Genomic DNA, 17,694 nt, shown 5'->3' on the forward strand with positions numbered 1-17,694 from the left:
ATGAAAGGCAAAGTTGACTCTGGTAGAATTTGAACTCAGAACATGTAGACAAAGTGCTGCTAAGCATTTCACCTGGCATGCTAACACTTCTGCCAGCGCTCTGCCTTAATAATAATAATAATAATAATAATTTTGGCAGTAATTTCAAGGGATGGGGTAAGTTGATTACATCAATCGCAATGCTCAATTGGATCTTAATTTATCAACCCTGAACAATAAAACACAAAGTCAACTTTGGCAAAATTTGAACTCAGAATATCAGGACAGAGAAAATGCCACTAAGTATTTTGCCTGGTGTGCTAATGATTCTGCCAGCTGGCCACCTTAATAATAATAATGATATTGGCTTCAAATTTTGGAATAAGGCCAGCAGTTTCGTAGGAAAGGGTAAGGTGATTAAATTGATGCCAATGCTTAACTAGTGATTATTTTATCAACCCTGAAAGGATGACAGACAAAGCCGGACTTGAAGGAATTTGAACTCAGAACACAAAGACAGATGAAGTGCTGCTAAGCATTTTGCACAGCATGCAGACAATCCTGCCAGCTCACCTAAATGATGATGATGATGGGGGGGGGGGGTTAGATGAGTTGAAGGAAGGAATGAGCAAAGAAGAAGGAAAATAATTACCAGCATTAAAAAGTGTTAATAAAAGGAAATTTCTAGATATTACTAAGAAAGTAGATTCTGTTATCAGTAGGATAGATACTAAAAATATAAGTGACACTTATTGATTTATGGAAGAGGGGTAGTAGTTATTAGTAGATTAGGTATTCTTCAAGGAAAGAATAAGAAGGAGCAGATGAGGAAAAGGGGATTAGAAAATAAAAGAAGGGTTTAAAAGAAAATCTGAATAGAATAGAAGCCAGGAAACAGAACAAGTTAGGAAACACAAGATTTAAATCTCCTCTTGAGAAAAGATGCTTAGCCAAATCGAAAGGATTTTTGAGATAGTCATGACAGGGCTGAAACAGGGTACCATAGCAATAGCAGGTAAGCTTTCCAGGTATCAGAAAAGAGTAAATCAGTATCAACAGAACAGATTGTTAGAAACAAACCAGAGGAGATTTTATCACTAAATAAATAGTTGAGAAGAAACTACAAAAGATGAGAAACCTAATGCAGAATAAGCTAGAAAATTCTGGAGTGATATTTCGGATAAGCCAATTAATCATACTGGAAGTGCAGCACAGTTAAAGAAAGTGGGGTAAGAAGTAGTTAGTGAGAAGCTAAAAGTAGTTAGGGCATTACTGAGTAAAGTGTTAGGATGAATGCTGAATTGGAAGGGACCAGATTTAGTTCAAGGGTACTTGTTAAAGAAATTTAGTAGCTGACATGGGAGACTGAGGGAACAACTTCAGGATTGCCTGAGTAGAGGATTCATGGATCTTTTCACTTTGACCGGGGGAAGGGTATCTTTTTTTCTTCAGAAATGTAAATAAACCCAATCTGTTTCTTAAACGAATATATAATATGTAATGTGTGTATCTGTGCAACAGAGAGGGAAATTAAAACTGCATATGTTGTGAACTTAGAATATGTGTTTATTAATAAAAGTTTAATAACGATAATCTTTTATTTATACGAACGTAACTGATATGAAATATGTCATAAATAACAGTGACAAACTGAGTAGACACCGCAGGAAATTGTCGTTGACTAACTACAGCAGTAATTGTATTCACCTCAATAGATGTCATTGATTGGTTGAAACTGCCGAAATGCTAGCTTACAAACTACAGAATTTTCTCAAGAAAGCCAAGAGAAAAAGATGTTTTATGTAACACATTCTACCAGTATACGAAGTTTAAAAGTGTTTAGTTACAATGAAATTATTTTTTAAAATCTGCCAGTCAAAGTGAAAAGATCCGGATTCATACCTAATTGGATGACTTCGGGGGGAACATACACTTTATGAAAGACAAGCGAGGAACAACTGGATAAAAAGCGAAGATAGACGAAAATGAGGTAGATTTCCAATGTAGGTTATGTAAATCAAAGGAAGAAAGTGTTACTCATATAGTTATGCTAACACAGAAGGAATACAAGAAAAGACATGACAACCAAGGGAGAATAATCCACAAGGAATTATGTAGAAAGCTAGGATTTGACCACACGGATAAATGGTATGAGCATAAACCTGGGAAAGTGCTACAAAGTAAGAACTATAAGACATTGAGGGATTTTAATATTCAGACTGACAAAGTAGTAGAAGCTAGAAGGTCTGATTTCGTAGACAATGACAATACGTGCCAGGTAATTGACTTTACAGTCTCAAATGCTGAGAAAGTCAATATGAGAGAAGTATAGAGAAAGTAGCAAAGATGCAGGCCCTAGCCATTGAGTTACAGAGGCTATGGACAGTGCAGGTAAAATGTACCAGTGTAGTTATAGGTACATTAGGTACTATCCCTAAAGATTTGAACAGATGGATGAAGGAAATGGGCATAAAATCTAGTTTAGTGCAGCTCCAAGAAACAGTATTATTAGGGACAGTTAAGATACTTAGAAAGGTTCTTGGTATCTCAGGTTACTTTGTAGTAGCCCAATGTTAGGAATTTTTCCAACAGTCTGATCTGTTGTGCATGAATGAAAGAATGATAATGATAATTCTTGGGGAGGGGACACAAGGGCCTAAGACATGGAAGACATTATCAGAGGATGAGATACAACACACAAAGAACAGATGGGATTTATATCAATCAAAGGGAGGTACTACTATATTAAAGGATGTAACAAAGGATATTTAAATAGAAGTTAGAGAAATAAATAATTAGTAAATAAATAGAATCCCTAAGAGTGGGGCAGTCCATTTCAGATAATATGGAGTAAACCCCATGCAAAAGACCTGAATTACTTTGCAATCCACAAGGCTTGGAAAGTGCCCTCTTCCAGTTTCTTTTCTCCAGCTTAGAAAAACATACTCACAGTAGGTCCATTCAGTCTCACCAGTCCTGTCCCCTTTTGATAAACACACTAGAAGGAAGCACCTCCCTCTCTACCCTAACCATCATTTTCAAATGATATTTGAAGATATTGATGAGAGCTTGACCAGATAACGAAAAGTGCCTATTTTCAAGCCTTTCAAAGAAGTCCACCAAACAACCTCTTTTGTCAGAGCCACTAAACAAAGAAAGATTTGCCTTCTACCCATGCTAAAGGAAGGTGGTACATTGATCTTTACTAAACACTTGGTGGACAGCTGGATTCGTTTTACACGAGACAGCAACTGCTGAACACAAGCCCACAACTCTCTAATGCACAGATACTGAACAATTGCATGCAGGATGGTTTTGTCTCCTTGCATGCACCTTGGGCACATTCAGCTGTTGGCACTTCCATGCTTGAAGAGCTCAAAGGAGGAGACTAGAAATTTTTTTTTTTTGAGAGCAAGGGAGTTAATTGATTACATCAACTCCAATACTCAACTGGTACTCATTTTATCAAAAGGATGAAAGACAAAGTTGGCCTCAGAGGAATTTGAACTTGAAATGTAAAGATCCAGAAGGAATACCACATAACGTCTTGTCCAACATGCTAAAATACAAACAAAATACAATGTGCCAAATACAGAGAAAAATAGGAAATAGGTTACCTTCAGGTTTGCTGTGGTCAGAAGGCCAGCCTTCTGTAGAGGCTATGTATTCAAGTGCTTTCCTTAATCTAACATCCAACGTAGAAAGGTCTTCATTTCCTACAGCTAATTTAGAGCTTTCTTCGTCTGCTTTAGATTCCAGTAATTGCTGAGCCAGATGATGGGCTGAATCATAACAATATTCGAATTGTCCATTTGCCACACGTTGGTAACAAACCTCCTCTTTTTCATATCTATAGAAGAAGTCAAGGTCTACAAACTCTTTCAAGTTGTGATCTGCAACAAAACAATACAAAAATTTGTAATAAAATATACATACATACATACATACATACATACACTCACATATATATGTTCAAAGACTGTTCGCATAGAAATAAGCAAAACCGTAAATGAAAAACAAGGTACCTTTTGAAAAGTCACCTGAGTGATGCATCTGCACCTATGAGGTACCACACTTGTTTGTACAGCATCTCATCTACAAGGTGCCAGTGCATGATGGGCCAAAAGGATCATAGTGAATAAAGAATCTCATGAATTCCACTTCCTCTCACTCATATTATATATATATATATATATATATATATATATATATATATATATATATATAATATATACAAGCTGTAACCAGTGTAAGCTATGGACACATAAAAGGGGCAGCAATATCAAAGGAAGGTTAACTAGGAATATAGTTTTTGTGTGTGGCAGATGCACAGGGGCAATAAACACTGAAGATGTGTGGAAAACAGATTCCATCACATGCCAGGGGGAAACAGTAGTAGCTGACAGCTTCCATTACCTAGGTGACCAAGTCAATAGTGGGGATGGATGCTCTGAGAGCATAGCTGCTTGAATAAGAATAGCTTGGGCAAAGTTCAAAGAGCTCCTACCTCTGCTGGTAACAAAGGCCACTCACTCAATGTGAAAGGTAGACTGTATAATGCATGTGCATGAACAGCCATGCTACACAGCAGTGAAACATGGGCCATGACTGCTGAAGACATGCATAGGCTCGAAAGAAATTAAGCCAGTATGATCCACTGGATGTATAATGTCAGTGTGCATATATGACAGAGTGTAAGTGCCCTGAGAGAAAAGTTGGACATAAGAAGCATCAAATGTGGTGTGCAAGAGGCATGACTGCGCTGGTATGGTCATGTGATGTGTATGGATGAGGACAGCTGTGTGAAAAATGTCACACCCTAACATTGGAGGGAGCCTGTGGAAGAGATAGACCCAAGAACACAAGGGATGAGAGAGTGAAGAACAACCTTCAAACGTTAGGCCTCACAGAGGCAATGACAAGCGACCGAGACCTTTGAAGATATGCTGTGCTTGAGAAGATCTGGCAAGCCAAGAGAGATCATAGTTGTGGCCGATGCCAGTGTCACATAATTGGTCCATTTAAAAGTACCCTTCAGTCGCCGGGCAATATGCTGTGCTTGAGAAGACCTGTTGAGTCAAATGAAATTGTAGTCATGGCTGATGCCAGTGCCACCCGACTGGCATGTAAAAAGCAACATTCAAGCATGGCTGATGCCAATGCTGGTGGCACATAAAAAAAAAAAACCATTTAAGTGTAGTCAATGCCAGTGCCGTCTGAGTGGCTCCCATGCTGGTAGCCTGTAAAAAGCACCATTTGAGCGTGGTTGATGCCAGTTCCACCTGACTGGCATGTAAAAAGCACCAACTACACTCTCGGAGTGGTTGGCATTAGGAAGGGCATCCTGCTGTAGAAACTCTGCCAGATCAGACTGGGGCCTGGTGCAGCCTCCTGGCTTCCCAGACCCCGGTCGAACCATCCAACCCATGCCAGCATGGAAAGTGGACATTCAATGATGATGATGATTGCTTTCTTGGAGATTTTTCTTTTTAAATGTCCACTTCTTCATGCTCACATGAGACAAATGGAATTTGTTAAGACAAATTTTCTATGGTCAGATGTCCTTCCTGTTGACAACCCTCACCCCTAACCGTATTTATGTTGGGGTGTGGAGATTGTGCACTTGTATACCATGTTTCTTTTTTGCACGCATTGGACCATGAGCAGACAAGCAGACTTTCTACAGCGTCCTTGTATTTGTCCCACCAACACTGTAGCTTGATAACCAGTGTTGGTCTGCTTATGTCCCTGTAACTTAGCAATTCTGCAAAGAGACTGGTAGACTAAGTACTAGATATTAAAAAAAAAAAAGAAGCATCGGGTTCAATTTGTTCAACTGAAAAACTTCAAGATGATGTCTCAGCATGGCCACCACAGTCCAATGACTGAAGTAAAATATAAATCCTATATAAATCCAGAAATTAAAATACAAACCTAATTTAATATCAGAAAATAAATACATCCACAATAAAGTTTTGAAAGCATGGATGATTTGGCAAGATATAAAGTGTTGAGAAGATATATTCAAAAGAAACGAACGAAAAAGAACAAACATACTGAATCCTAAAGTATTTCGAATAATAGAAGAAAAACACCAAAACAGGTTACAGTAATACTAAGGGAAATAACTCTATATATTACTAAACTAGCCTTGTTTCTTTCCCTTTAATGCTTTACCGTTGAAAAAGCAAAAAGTTGGTGAATTGTTAAGTCCATTAGGTAGACAGAGTATACGAAATGAGTAAAAGGCGCTTCAGACATTCTAGAGTGCAATTTCTAGCCTCGATGATTTTCAAAAATGTTTTCTATTTCTTTGTATAAATGTTCTGTGGATCACACGCCTTACAAGTGGCCGAAAATTTCACAACTTCTGGAAGGGGTTACACTATTATTCACAGTTATATGAAGGTGCAATGGTTCAGTGAGTGGTTAGGGTGTTCGGTTCACGATCGTATGGTCTCCATTCCACTCAGCTGGCAAAAATGAGTTGTTCCTGTAATTCAACGGACCAGCCTTGTTGCGCCTTATTTCACGAGCAGCAGCCTGTTCCGTTGATCGGGTCAACTGAAACACTCGTCGTCGAAATTGACGGAGTGTCAGTTTTATATTCACAGTATAAGCAAACTGCTTTCTACACATCTTACTTCCCTGGGCATGGACACATTGAAACTCCGACGTCTGGCAGCTGACTTGGCAGACACCTATGAAATTATTAACCATCTTACTAACAATAACTCGGAGCACCTTTCAAACTGCACCTGTCTAACACCCGTGGACATGTTTACAAAGTCAGAAAACAGCACAGCTCCCATGACTTTAGGAAACATTTTTTCCCGCTGAGAGTTGCTGAAGCATGGAACAAACTGCTGGCATCAGTTGTTAGTTGTCGGAGCACTGCATCCTTCAAAACTTCCATGCTTCCTGAGATTCACCAACACTACACCTGATTTTCTCCCCTCCATACACACGCAAGCATGTATCTGACTCATACACTGTTCACTTCCCAGACATTTGTACATTACTGCATGTGCTTTATACGCACTTTTGACAAGGTGTGATGCATGCACTGTATACAATAATTTCATTATTTTTTTTAATTTCCTATTTAAAGTCAAAAATGTTTCAACATCATCATCATCATAACCATTCAACATTTGTTTTCTATGCTGGCATAGCTTAGACGGTTTCAGTGGGACTGACAAGCTGGAGAGCAGCACCAAGCTCCAGTCGTTTGTTTTGGCTTGATTTCTACGGCTGGGTGCCCATCTTCATATCAACCATTCCACAGAGTTACTGGGTGTTTTTTAAGTGTCACTAGCACAGCCAATGACCACGATTTGTTTAGTTTGACGTATCTTCTCAAGCACAGCCAATTGCCAAACATCTCAGTCACTTGTCATTGCCTCCGTGAGGCTCAAACAACTAAGCATTATATTTCACCAATCATCCTACGTCTTCCTGGATCAACCCCCATCACAGGTTCCCTCGAGAATTAGAGTTCAGCACTTCTTTATGTACCTGTCCTGATCCATATGCAATCCTGAAAAGCGATAGACTCTTCAGAAGACATAGAGTAATCTCTATATATAAAAAGCTGAAGTTGTCTGTGTGTGGCAGGTTTGGTAGCCTTCAACTAACACTATATCCTCCGAGACCCTGCGGCGCAAGTTGACCAAAATTGAAAGTATGTTCGAAGGCTTCATCATCATTCATCATTGTTCGACCGTGGTCGAGACAATGGAATTTACTATGTTACGCCAGACCTCACGGTCCATCATAGCATTACGGAGGTCCTGTTGCTGGATGCCTGTATCCCTGGAGATTACATCAGGGTAGGAGAGTGTGCGCCCTCTGGTATTGCGAGTAGATGGCTTCCAGAGGAGAAGAGTAGAAATTACTTCTTTTTCAGCTCTACAACAATGTCCAGCAAACTGGACTCTCCTACCTTTCACAAGAGATGACACAGGTGGTAGTTTCCCATATATTTGCATTTTGGTTGGATGGCGCTTCCACGAGAGGTTTTGAGCTCTCATAAGGAGGCGAGTGTAGGTTCCATCCAACCACCTCTCAAGCTTCTTTGATAACGTCCAGGTTTCTGAGCCATATAGTAGAATTGGTTCGACTGTGGCTTTGCTCTTCCTTCCATAGAAGAAAAAATTCAAATCGGACCTTGTTAACACCAAAAATTATTTACATTAAAAAGGTGCTTTTTTCCTATGAAAATCCCTATTTTTTCGATTTTTTGACTGCTGTGTCGCAACTTTTTGGTTTATTTCAACCAGAAAAATGTTGACTTAAAGAGAATAACAAGCTACATGATGCAAAATTTTTACTTTTCAAAAATTCCAATTCTAAAGGGTCGAAACAAACCCGAGCAACGCTGGGCAATACTACTAGTAATGTTAAAAGACAATTTACATGGGTGCAGGCTATGTGATCAAGAAGCACATTTTGCAACCACATTGTTTCAGGTTCAGCCCCACTGTACAGCACCTTGGACAAATGTCCTCTACTAACAGCCCCTAGCTAACGAATGCCTTGCAAGTGGATTCAGTAGATGGAGACTGTATGCAAGCCTGTCATATATCATCATCTACATTATTTAGCATTCGCTTTCCATGCGATCATGGATTGGTAAGCGGCAGGGCTGCTGTGTTGAACTCCCATGTCATCTTTGCCATGGTTTCGACAGCTGGATGCTATTCCTTATGCCAACCACTTTACAGAGTGTACTGGGTGCTTTTTTTTCATACCACCAGCACTAGTGAGGTTACCATGGAATTTGCAAGACAGAAAAGAACAGGGAAAAAGTAAAAGAGGAAAAAGCTCACACTACTAAGAGAAATTATTTGAGAGGGGAAGGTCAAAGTGGATGGCTTTTTACCAGGTGTTGAAAGGCTAAAGTCCTGATAGCAAGACAAGCACAATTCTTTTGCTGTAGAGGAAATACCTGGCTGAAGGAGATAGGAAGAAGGTAGTGATAGGGTGTTAGGGCACTCCATCCATGTATGTATGTGTGTGTGTATGTGTGTGTGTGTGTGTGTGTGTGTGTGTGTGTGTGTGTGTGTGTGTGTGTGTATGTATGTATGTATGTATGTATGTATGTATGTATGTATGTATGTATGTATGTACAGATGTATGTCAGTGTTTGTGTATGCCTCCAAACCATAACCACTTGACAACCAGTGTAAGTTTGTTTACATCCTTGTATTTTAATGGTTCAGCATAAAAGGTGAATCGAATAAGCGCCAGACGTAAGAAAATAAGTACAACAGCTGATTTGTTTGACCGAGACCTTTTGAGGCAGTGCCCCAGCATGGACACGGTTCAATGACTGAAACAGCTAAAAGATAAAAGTCATCTGTGTCAATACATGGATATGCTATTCTTGACCCTTAAATTGGTGTCTTTATGATTAAAATACCTTGATTCAATTAGATCCTGGTCCAACAACTGCACTCACGTGGGTGCAGGTGTTGATCATGCTCTCTTCATCTGAGCTCCTGGCCACAAGTATGTCTATGAATGCATACGTGAAAGGCAAACCTCTGGTAACTGTGTCTATAAACAGTTGGAACGTCTGTGCCACGTTGTGTAAACCGAAAGGCATATGCAGGAATTCAAACATTCCTAAGTGTCGTGACTGCTGTCTTTGGAATATCTGCAGATTCCACAGGGTTTTGATTGTACGCTCACACAAGGTCAATCTTTGAAAAAATACGAGCGCCATGCAGCAAGCTAGAAAAATCCTGTAGATGTGGGACAGGATATGCATCAGTTACAGTGCAGTTATTAGCGATCAATAATCATTGCAAACTCGCCAATCGGCTGATGACTTCTTAAGAATGCAGTGTATTGGCAAGGACCAGTTACTGCTGGATGGGAAGATGATTGCGAGGTCCGAGCATGTGCTGGAATTCTCACTTGACAGCCTTGAGACAATTTGGTGGTAACCTTTGGGGTCGTGCAGTAACAGGTGGACCATGGGTCTTGATGTGGTGGATGACTTCATGTTTCATACACTGACTATGGAATACTGGTCAAGCAATGTCTGAGTATTCTTCAAGGATAGCACTGTGATGGGTTGTTGTTTGCAAAATAGTGGGGTTGACTATAGCCATACGAGCAGTTATACCACATAAAGTGAGCTGAGTAGTGCTGTCAATAAGTCTTCTGTGTTTGATGTAGTAGAAGACACTTGCCCAAGGTGCCACACAGTAAGGCTGAAGCCAAAACCACATACATAGTTTGGGAGCAAACTTCTTAACCATATGCCTATGCTTTTGCCTAAAACTAATTTTATATTTAACTCAGAAAATGAGAGAAGAGAGAGAATGTGGTAAAACAAATCAACTTCAATACATTCTACATATTAACTTCATTAACCATTAAGACAAGTAAGTCGAAATCACATTTATTGGGATTTGAATTTAAACCCTAAAGAAAAAGAAAAAATAAATACTGTATCTGCACCCCTACTTCACAATTTTGTAGAAAAAAATATTGGGTTGTCCGGAAAGTTTGTGCTGATTTATAGTAGCTTACATTTTGACTTATTTTAGAACATGGAGGAGTCCATAAAATAGGATTTGACTACACCTCCATTTAGAGCACAGTTTAAGCTATCTTTTCATGTAAGAAGATTGATGTTCCTATAATTTGGAAGTGGTCTAACGATTGGGACCTGTGTCTGAACGTGTCAAAGTGCTGTCATCTGCCTGTCGGCTCTACTCCTGCAACTCAACTTGATTTCGAGCCGGGTCGTCTGCTGCTGGAGAGGACCGATCAGGTAAAGGACCTAGGTATCTTGGTGGATTCCTCCTTTTCGCCTTCGGCCCAGTGCGTCCATGCTGCCAACAAGCACGCGCGGAATTCTGTTCTTGATTCGACGGTCATTCGGAATGCTCACAGCAGCCATATTCCTACCACTCTATGTCACGCTGGTGAGACCCATATTGGAGTATGGGATTCAAGCCTCTTCTCCTTATCTCCTCAAAGACATACAGCATCTCGAAAGAGTCCAGCTGCTGGCTACCCGCATGGTTCATGGTCTCAAAAGTTTGTCCTACGAAGAAAGGCTGAGGACGCTCGACCTTTATTCTCTTGAAAAACGCCGCCGTGGTGATCCGTGGTGATCACATTCACGCCCACAAACATCATAAGCGGAAAGTGTAACCTCTCGAAAGAGCTGTTCTTCACTCCTGCTCCAGAGCGTCAGCTGCGGGGGTCATTCCGAAAAGCTCTACCTGCGACGATTTCATCTCAATCGAAGGAGAGGAGCTTTCTCCGTCCGATTGCGGATCCATGGAACAAGCTGCCAGACGAGATGGTGAAGATGCCGACGACCGCTTTGTTCAAAGCCTCCCTGGACCTCAAGTGGCCTGAACTCTTTACATGAACACCACCCTGTACTTAACTCCATGTCCCCCTACACGGCCTTGCTATTTGCTTTTGAGCCAAATTAACTAACTAACTAACTAACACATAACCTGTGTTAATTATGTAACCCTTTAAAATGGAAGATAAGAAAGTTCATTTTCGGCAATTGATGCTTTGGAACCAGACAAAAATTGCTGCAGCTCAGCTGGGATGTGTTATCCCACCCCCATATTCATCGATATTGCTCCTTTTCGATTTCACTTATTCAGGTCTCTGCAGAATAGTCATAATGGTAAAAATTTCAATTCTTTGGATGACGTAAAAAGATACCTTGATGAATTCTTTGCCATGAAACCACCTCAATTCTGGGAAGAGGGTATTTTCAAGTTAAAGGAAAGATGGAGACGCATTGTGCAACAAAATGGTTCATATGTAATGGCAAGTATTTATTGACCTTTTTCTTTCCTTTAAAAATCGGCACAAAATTTCCGGACATTCCAATAAATATGTTCTATTATACATTCTACACTCAGCATCTCATCTGTAATAGAGTCACATTAGAAGCAAAACCATTTTCTTTGTTACATTTAAGAATTAAAAGAAGCGCATCTTATATACACTTATATATGGCAATTGAAAGCATTTATTTACATTGTTAGGTACACTAGCACTCTACCACTTCACTTCTTCAACCAATTTAAATATTGACTCTACTATGACAATAGAGATAAAAAGATGTTCACGGTATTTCATGCCATGTAAACTATATAATTCTTTGCCTAATAACAAATATTTAAACACGAATATTGAATATTTCTTACTTTCTTTAAAATGTTTAACAGTGACCAAATATCAATATTTCTATCTCAATGTAAACAAACTGAGACTACTATTTGTGTATTCTTTTATTTGTTTCAGTCATTTCACTGTGGCCATGCTGGAGCACCACTTTTAGTCCAAGAAATCGACCCCATGACTTATTCTTTGTAAGCCTAGTACTTATTCTATTGGTCTCTTCTACCAAACTGCTAAGTTACGGGGATGTAAACACACCAACATCGGTTGTCAAGCAATACAAGCATATACATATATACACACAAGCATATATATATATATATATATATATATATATATATATGATGGGCTTCTTTCAGTTTCCGTCTACCAAATCCACTCACATACATCCAACAATACATTGCAACATGTTGATTATATATAAAGGAGTCATCATCATCATCGTTTAACGTCCGCTTTCCATGCTATCATGGGTTGGATGATTTAACTGAGGACTGGCAAACCAGATGGCTGCACCAGGCTTCAATCTTCATCTGGCAGAGTTTCTACAGCTTGATGCCCTTCCTAACGTCAACCACTCCGAGAGTGTAGTGGGTGCTTTTACGTACCACTGGCACAGGGGCCAGTCAGGCAGTACTGACAACAGCCACACCCAAATGGTGTTTTTTTTATGTGCCACCTGCACAATGTCTATGGGAATGTAGTCCTAAATTCCATAAATTCCACTTGCTTATCAATCACATGACTCTGGACTCAGCTGTCAAAGTGTGGCACCTGGATCAAGGTGCTATTCTATGGCATTTTGTTGGCCTAAACCTTGGCAGTCAATTTAGTAAGCAGAAACTGAAAGAAACTTGTGTATATACATGCGTGCGTGTGTGTGTGTGTGTGTGTGTGTGTGTGTGTTTCCCACCACTGTCTGACAACCAGTGTTTACATCCGTTTACATCTCTATAACTTAGCAGTTCAGCTTTAGAGATCAATAGAATAAGGACCAGGCTTAAAAAGAAAAACACAAAAAAAAACCCCCGTAAGTACTGAGATAAATTCATTTGACTAAAACCTTTTAAAGCAGAGCCCCAGCATGGCCACACTTCAATGAATGAAAATGATGAAAGATAATAAATCTGCAGCAACCACATTATTATAATCTATATCCATCCCTCTATTAGGAGAACAAAGCAAAGGCAATTGCCACTTTCAATTGGAGATCAAAAACGTGTCTTCTGCAATGATTACACAGTTCAGCTACAGAAAAGCAATTTACAAAACTGCTGGCTTAAAACAAACAGAAACATCAACGTTTTTAATTAGAATCTAACGAAAGAAATTCCAGACAATTGTACGATTAACTACAACAACCTGATCCATATTTAATTGAGAAAAGATATAAATTACAAGGTTTCAGTAGAAGATTTTATTACCATTTACTACAATATCACATTCCAAATGTTACTCCAAGCAGCATCCACTATGAAATAGCAATCTACTATTTATTGCTTTCTGATAATCTCATGGAATACCATGGTTACTGACTGTATTCATTAAACTGACAACAAACAACACACAATAGTTGTACTACTATTTTTTTAATCAAACAGTAGCTCTGGTATTCTCTAAAATGATGTCCCTTTACTCCTACTGCCTCTAATAGTCAACTAACACAGTACTGCTCTAGTGTGGCCACAACTGACAGGCTGATACCAATGCAAGAATAAAAGCAGGCTGTTAGGCTTTCAGATTTATAATTGCTTTTTTTTTTTTAATGGACTCTTATAAAACAAACAGTATACATAACATTTTTATATATAAAAGTGAGGTTGTGTGCTGTCTGTCTCCTACGATTTAGATTCCTAACTACTCCCACATTTTGCAGTGCAGTTTAACCAAAACCAGGTATCTTATAGTCGTGATTCATATCGAGCCCTTCTGGGTATTAGCGCGCGTCTACAATGAGTCTACAATTTTAGAAATATTTTACCATCATTTTTTTCCATTTTAATGCATTTTTCGCTATTATATAAAGGAAGTAACTCTCTAAAAATGTCTACGATGAGTCAACGATTTAAAAAAAAATTTACCATCATTTTTTTTTCCATTTTTAATGCATTTTTTGCTATTTTTTGGCTATAACTCTCTAAAAATGCTTATATAGTTATTTCCCTTACAAACCCGAGCAACGCCAGGCGATACTGCTAGTCTATATATATAATGTAAATATATAAATTTTGTAAAACATTATATAATGTACAGAAACATATGCAAACATTATAAACATTATATAATGTTTGTAATTTCTTTCATCATTTACTTGTTCCAGTCATTGGACTGCGGCCATACTGGAGCATCACACTGAAGAATTTTGGTCAGCTTTATCGACCCAGTACTTATTATTTTCTTGTAAAGCCTGATAATTTATTTTATCGGTCTCTTTTGACATACTGCTAAGTTACAGGGACATAAACACACCAACACCAGTTGTTAAGCAGTGATGTGGGACAGACAGACAGACACACACAACAGGCTTCTTTCAGTTTCCGTCAACCAGATCCACACAAGGCTTTGGTTATCCCTAGGTTATAGAAGACACTTTCCCAAGGTGCCAAGCAGTGAGACTGAACCAGGAACCATGAAGTTGGGAAGCAAACTTCTTACCACACAGCCACACAAACATTATATAAAAACAGTAAATATATTGTAATTTATTTGTGTTAGACTTATCATAGAATATCTCATCAACAGCTCTGTAACAGTGGATTCTTGCACCTTTGCATTCAACATGAGACAGGTTGTTACACATCAACCATCAAATGTGACCTGAATGAAAACCAAGGTTCCAAAAGTGAAATTAACCAAAATGATTAGAAACCATTTTCCAGGACAATAGGAAGATTTGAATTCAGCACTACAAGTTAATAAGACACTCGCTAAATTATGCAACGATTTCATTCAATTCATTCATTCCTTCCTCCTTCTTTCTTTCTTTCACTTGGGTACATGTTGCTCCAGCTGGAGTACCCCTCTCATAACCCTGCCCAGTATCATCTATTTGTATTGCATTAAGGATGTGCTTTACTTTCCATGCTAAGCCTGCAAGTTGATGAGGGTCTGTTTTTAGGCAGAACATCCAACATGGAACATGGAAATTAAATGACAATGAAGTAGTGATACTACACATTATATAGTCATATATTTATTTTTACATCTGTTTTATAATGGAAGTATAGGTTAGATGACTATATTACTGAGAGACTGTTTCACAGTAGGATAAAACACAAAATAAAACCAGAAGTACTGAGATAAATTGATTTGACTAAAACCTTTTAAGGCAGAGCCCCATGTATATGTATATGTGTGTGTGTATTTAGTCTGAAGTGGAAGGAAAGTGCATATAAACTTTGCAAGCCCTCTCAACCTAGTGAAGTTCATATTCTGCTTGAACTTTTGTAAAGAAAAAAAAAATGAGAGAGAGGGGGTGAAGAAAGAAAGTAAGAAAGAGCTGCCGTTGTCGGAAGGAAGGACAGACAGAAAGTGTATAATAGAAATGGAGGAACAGAGAGAGAGAGATATTACAGAAAACAAAAGGAAAAGAAATGAGGCACCACTCGGGCAGTAAACGGAGTCCAGTTCTGAGGGGCAGGGACAATTTAGGTAGTAGAGACAAAAGGGAAAACAAAGAATAATAGTGATCTTAAATCAGTGTATTGGTGATTTAAGTTATTATCTGTTATCATATATCTGTTTTTTTTTTATAAACATAAATATGTCCTCAAATATCTCAGGTACCCTGTACATCTAGTTGTTCTTGCTACTTCTCCGATCAATACTTCTTTGAAGCCTCTTAAACATTTGTGGATCCAAAATAAAACAAAAAATAAAAACAGCTTTGGGTTCAGGGTAATTAAACATTCAATTAAAACAAAAATAAAAAAATAAATACAAGAAAGTCATTATTGATAATTAATGCCATATATCACACATTCTATGATGCATTTCTTCCATCACTTACCGGGAATATTTGCTTGAAATGTTGCACTGTTGATCCTCTGAGCTCTTGTAACACGCCGCTCATTTGAACCAGTATACAAGATGAAGAATTCAGCTTCAGTGGGCAAATTCAAATTGTCTACAGTTACAACCAATTCATCTCCACCCTGTTCAAAATATAAATTTGATATTTCAGATTTGATTTTCCAAAAAACTGAAAGCAAAAAGCAAAAAAGAAAAGCACAAGTTTTGCTGAATTAGCATAAAACACACCAAAGTTAATGAAGTTATCTACCAATGGGTTTCAGCTGTTTCTCAAATGCTGAAATGGAAGTTTCCTGCCAGAATACTCAAAAGCAACATATGTCATTGAAGATCTCTCCAACCCACATATGACCAACAGTAGGTTACCTCAAGATTTGCTCGCATCTATTGCAAATAAACAGTCTTTTTTTTTTATAAATAGTTGAATAGCTACTAATACTCTAAAACGTACACATTTCCTTTCAGTGATATATTTCTTGTATAAATGGAATGGTGAAACCAGGACATTGACTCATATATTAGACATTTCCCTAGACTAGAGAGATAAGGAAAAGCTTTTCACCACATAAACAACTTAGTACAACCACCATCTGCTATCTAACACTATTAAAATGCATTTACTCTTCCAGACTAAATTTCTGTTAGTTCCACCTAAACATACTAAACTATCCACCTCTACAACAATTCACTCTGCCAGACTTAATACTAAAATGCTTGGCCAAAACATTTTTTAAACAAATCCCTCTGGAACTAACATACAAACTAGATTTCATTATCTGACTGCTAATCAGTAACCTCCCAAATCAAAGATTAAATGGTTCACTCATCCATCCACTGCCCCAAGAAATGTGACATGAACAAACATAATCTCTTTTTCTATGCTAAGCCCTAAGTGTCTATAATAACCAAATCAATGATAACAAGCTTAGAAGTAGTAGTAGTAGTGGTGGCGATTTTTGTTTTAATTTTGTATGGAGCTTGTAAGCACTTTTGGATTGATTAGTAAATTAAAGACAATTTAGGTTACTAATTAGGGGGGAAAATGGGGCTGCATTCATCTAACATCTCTTCCAGGATGATCTGAAATTGCATGTAAGAAGCAGATATCAATTGACCAGCTGAAGGAATAGACATTAAATTTGAATATCCATAGAGAATAACTACCTCTGCATCTAAGAAAAATATTGGATATGAATGAAAATAATAGTATAAGATAGCATCTATGTATCATACTTAATGAAGATACATCATTGAAAGGCAAATTACTGCAATATTCATTCAGAGATAACAGCTTATATACAATTGCTGTATTTAAAAACACAATATTGAAAGAAATGTTGGGCATAAGAGGAATTAGATGCAGTGTCAGTTTGGTGATGTGATGTGTATGGATGTAGACAGTTGCATACAGAAGTGCAGATCACTTCAAGCAGATAGAACTTGTGAAAGAGAAGACCCATAAAGATATGGGTCGAAGTATTGAAGGCTGATTTCAAGACACAAACTTAC

General features: G+C 38.3%; 1 protein-coding gene across 12 annotated transcripts in view; it reads right to left on the minus strand.

The window, feature by feature from the left end:
* Positions 1-17,694, minus strand: part of LOC115223565 (rho guanine nucleotide exchange factor 28) — a 490,764-nt gene that overhangs the window by 358,652 nt on the left and 114,418 nt on the right. For all 12 annotated transcript variants that reach the window (XM_036511308.1, XM_036511277.1, XM_036511280.1 and 9 more), the window contains 2 exons: positions 16,163-16,307; positions 3,597-3,872 (listed from right to left, as the gene is read on the minus strand). In XM_036511308.1, the coding sequence (XP_036367201.1) occupies positions 3,597-3,872; positions 16,163-16,307 (421 nt within the window). The remainder of the gene's footprint in view (positions 1-3,596; positions 3,873-16,162; positions 16,308-17,694) is intronic.

Source organism: Octopus sinensis, linkage group LG2 (genome assembly GCF_006345805.1).
Source record: "Octopus sinensis linkage group LG2, ASM634580v1, whole genome shotgun sequence".
NCBI classification, from domain to species: domain Eukaryota; kingdom Metazoa; phylum Mollusca; class Cephalopoda; order Octopoda; family Octopodidae; genus Octopus; species Octopus sinensis.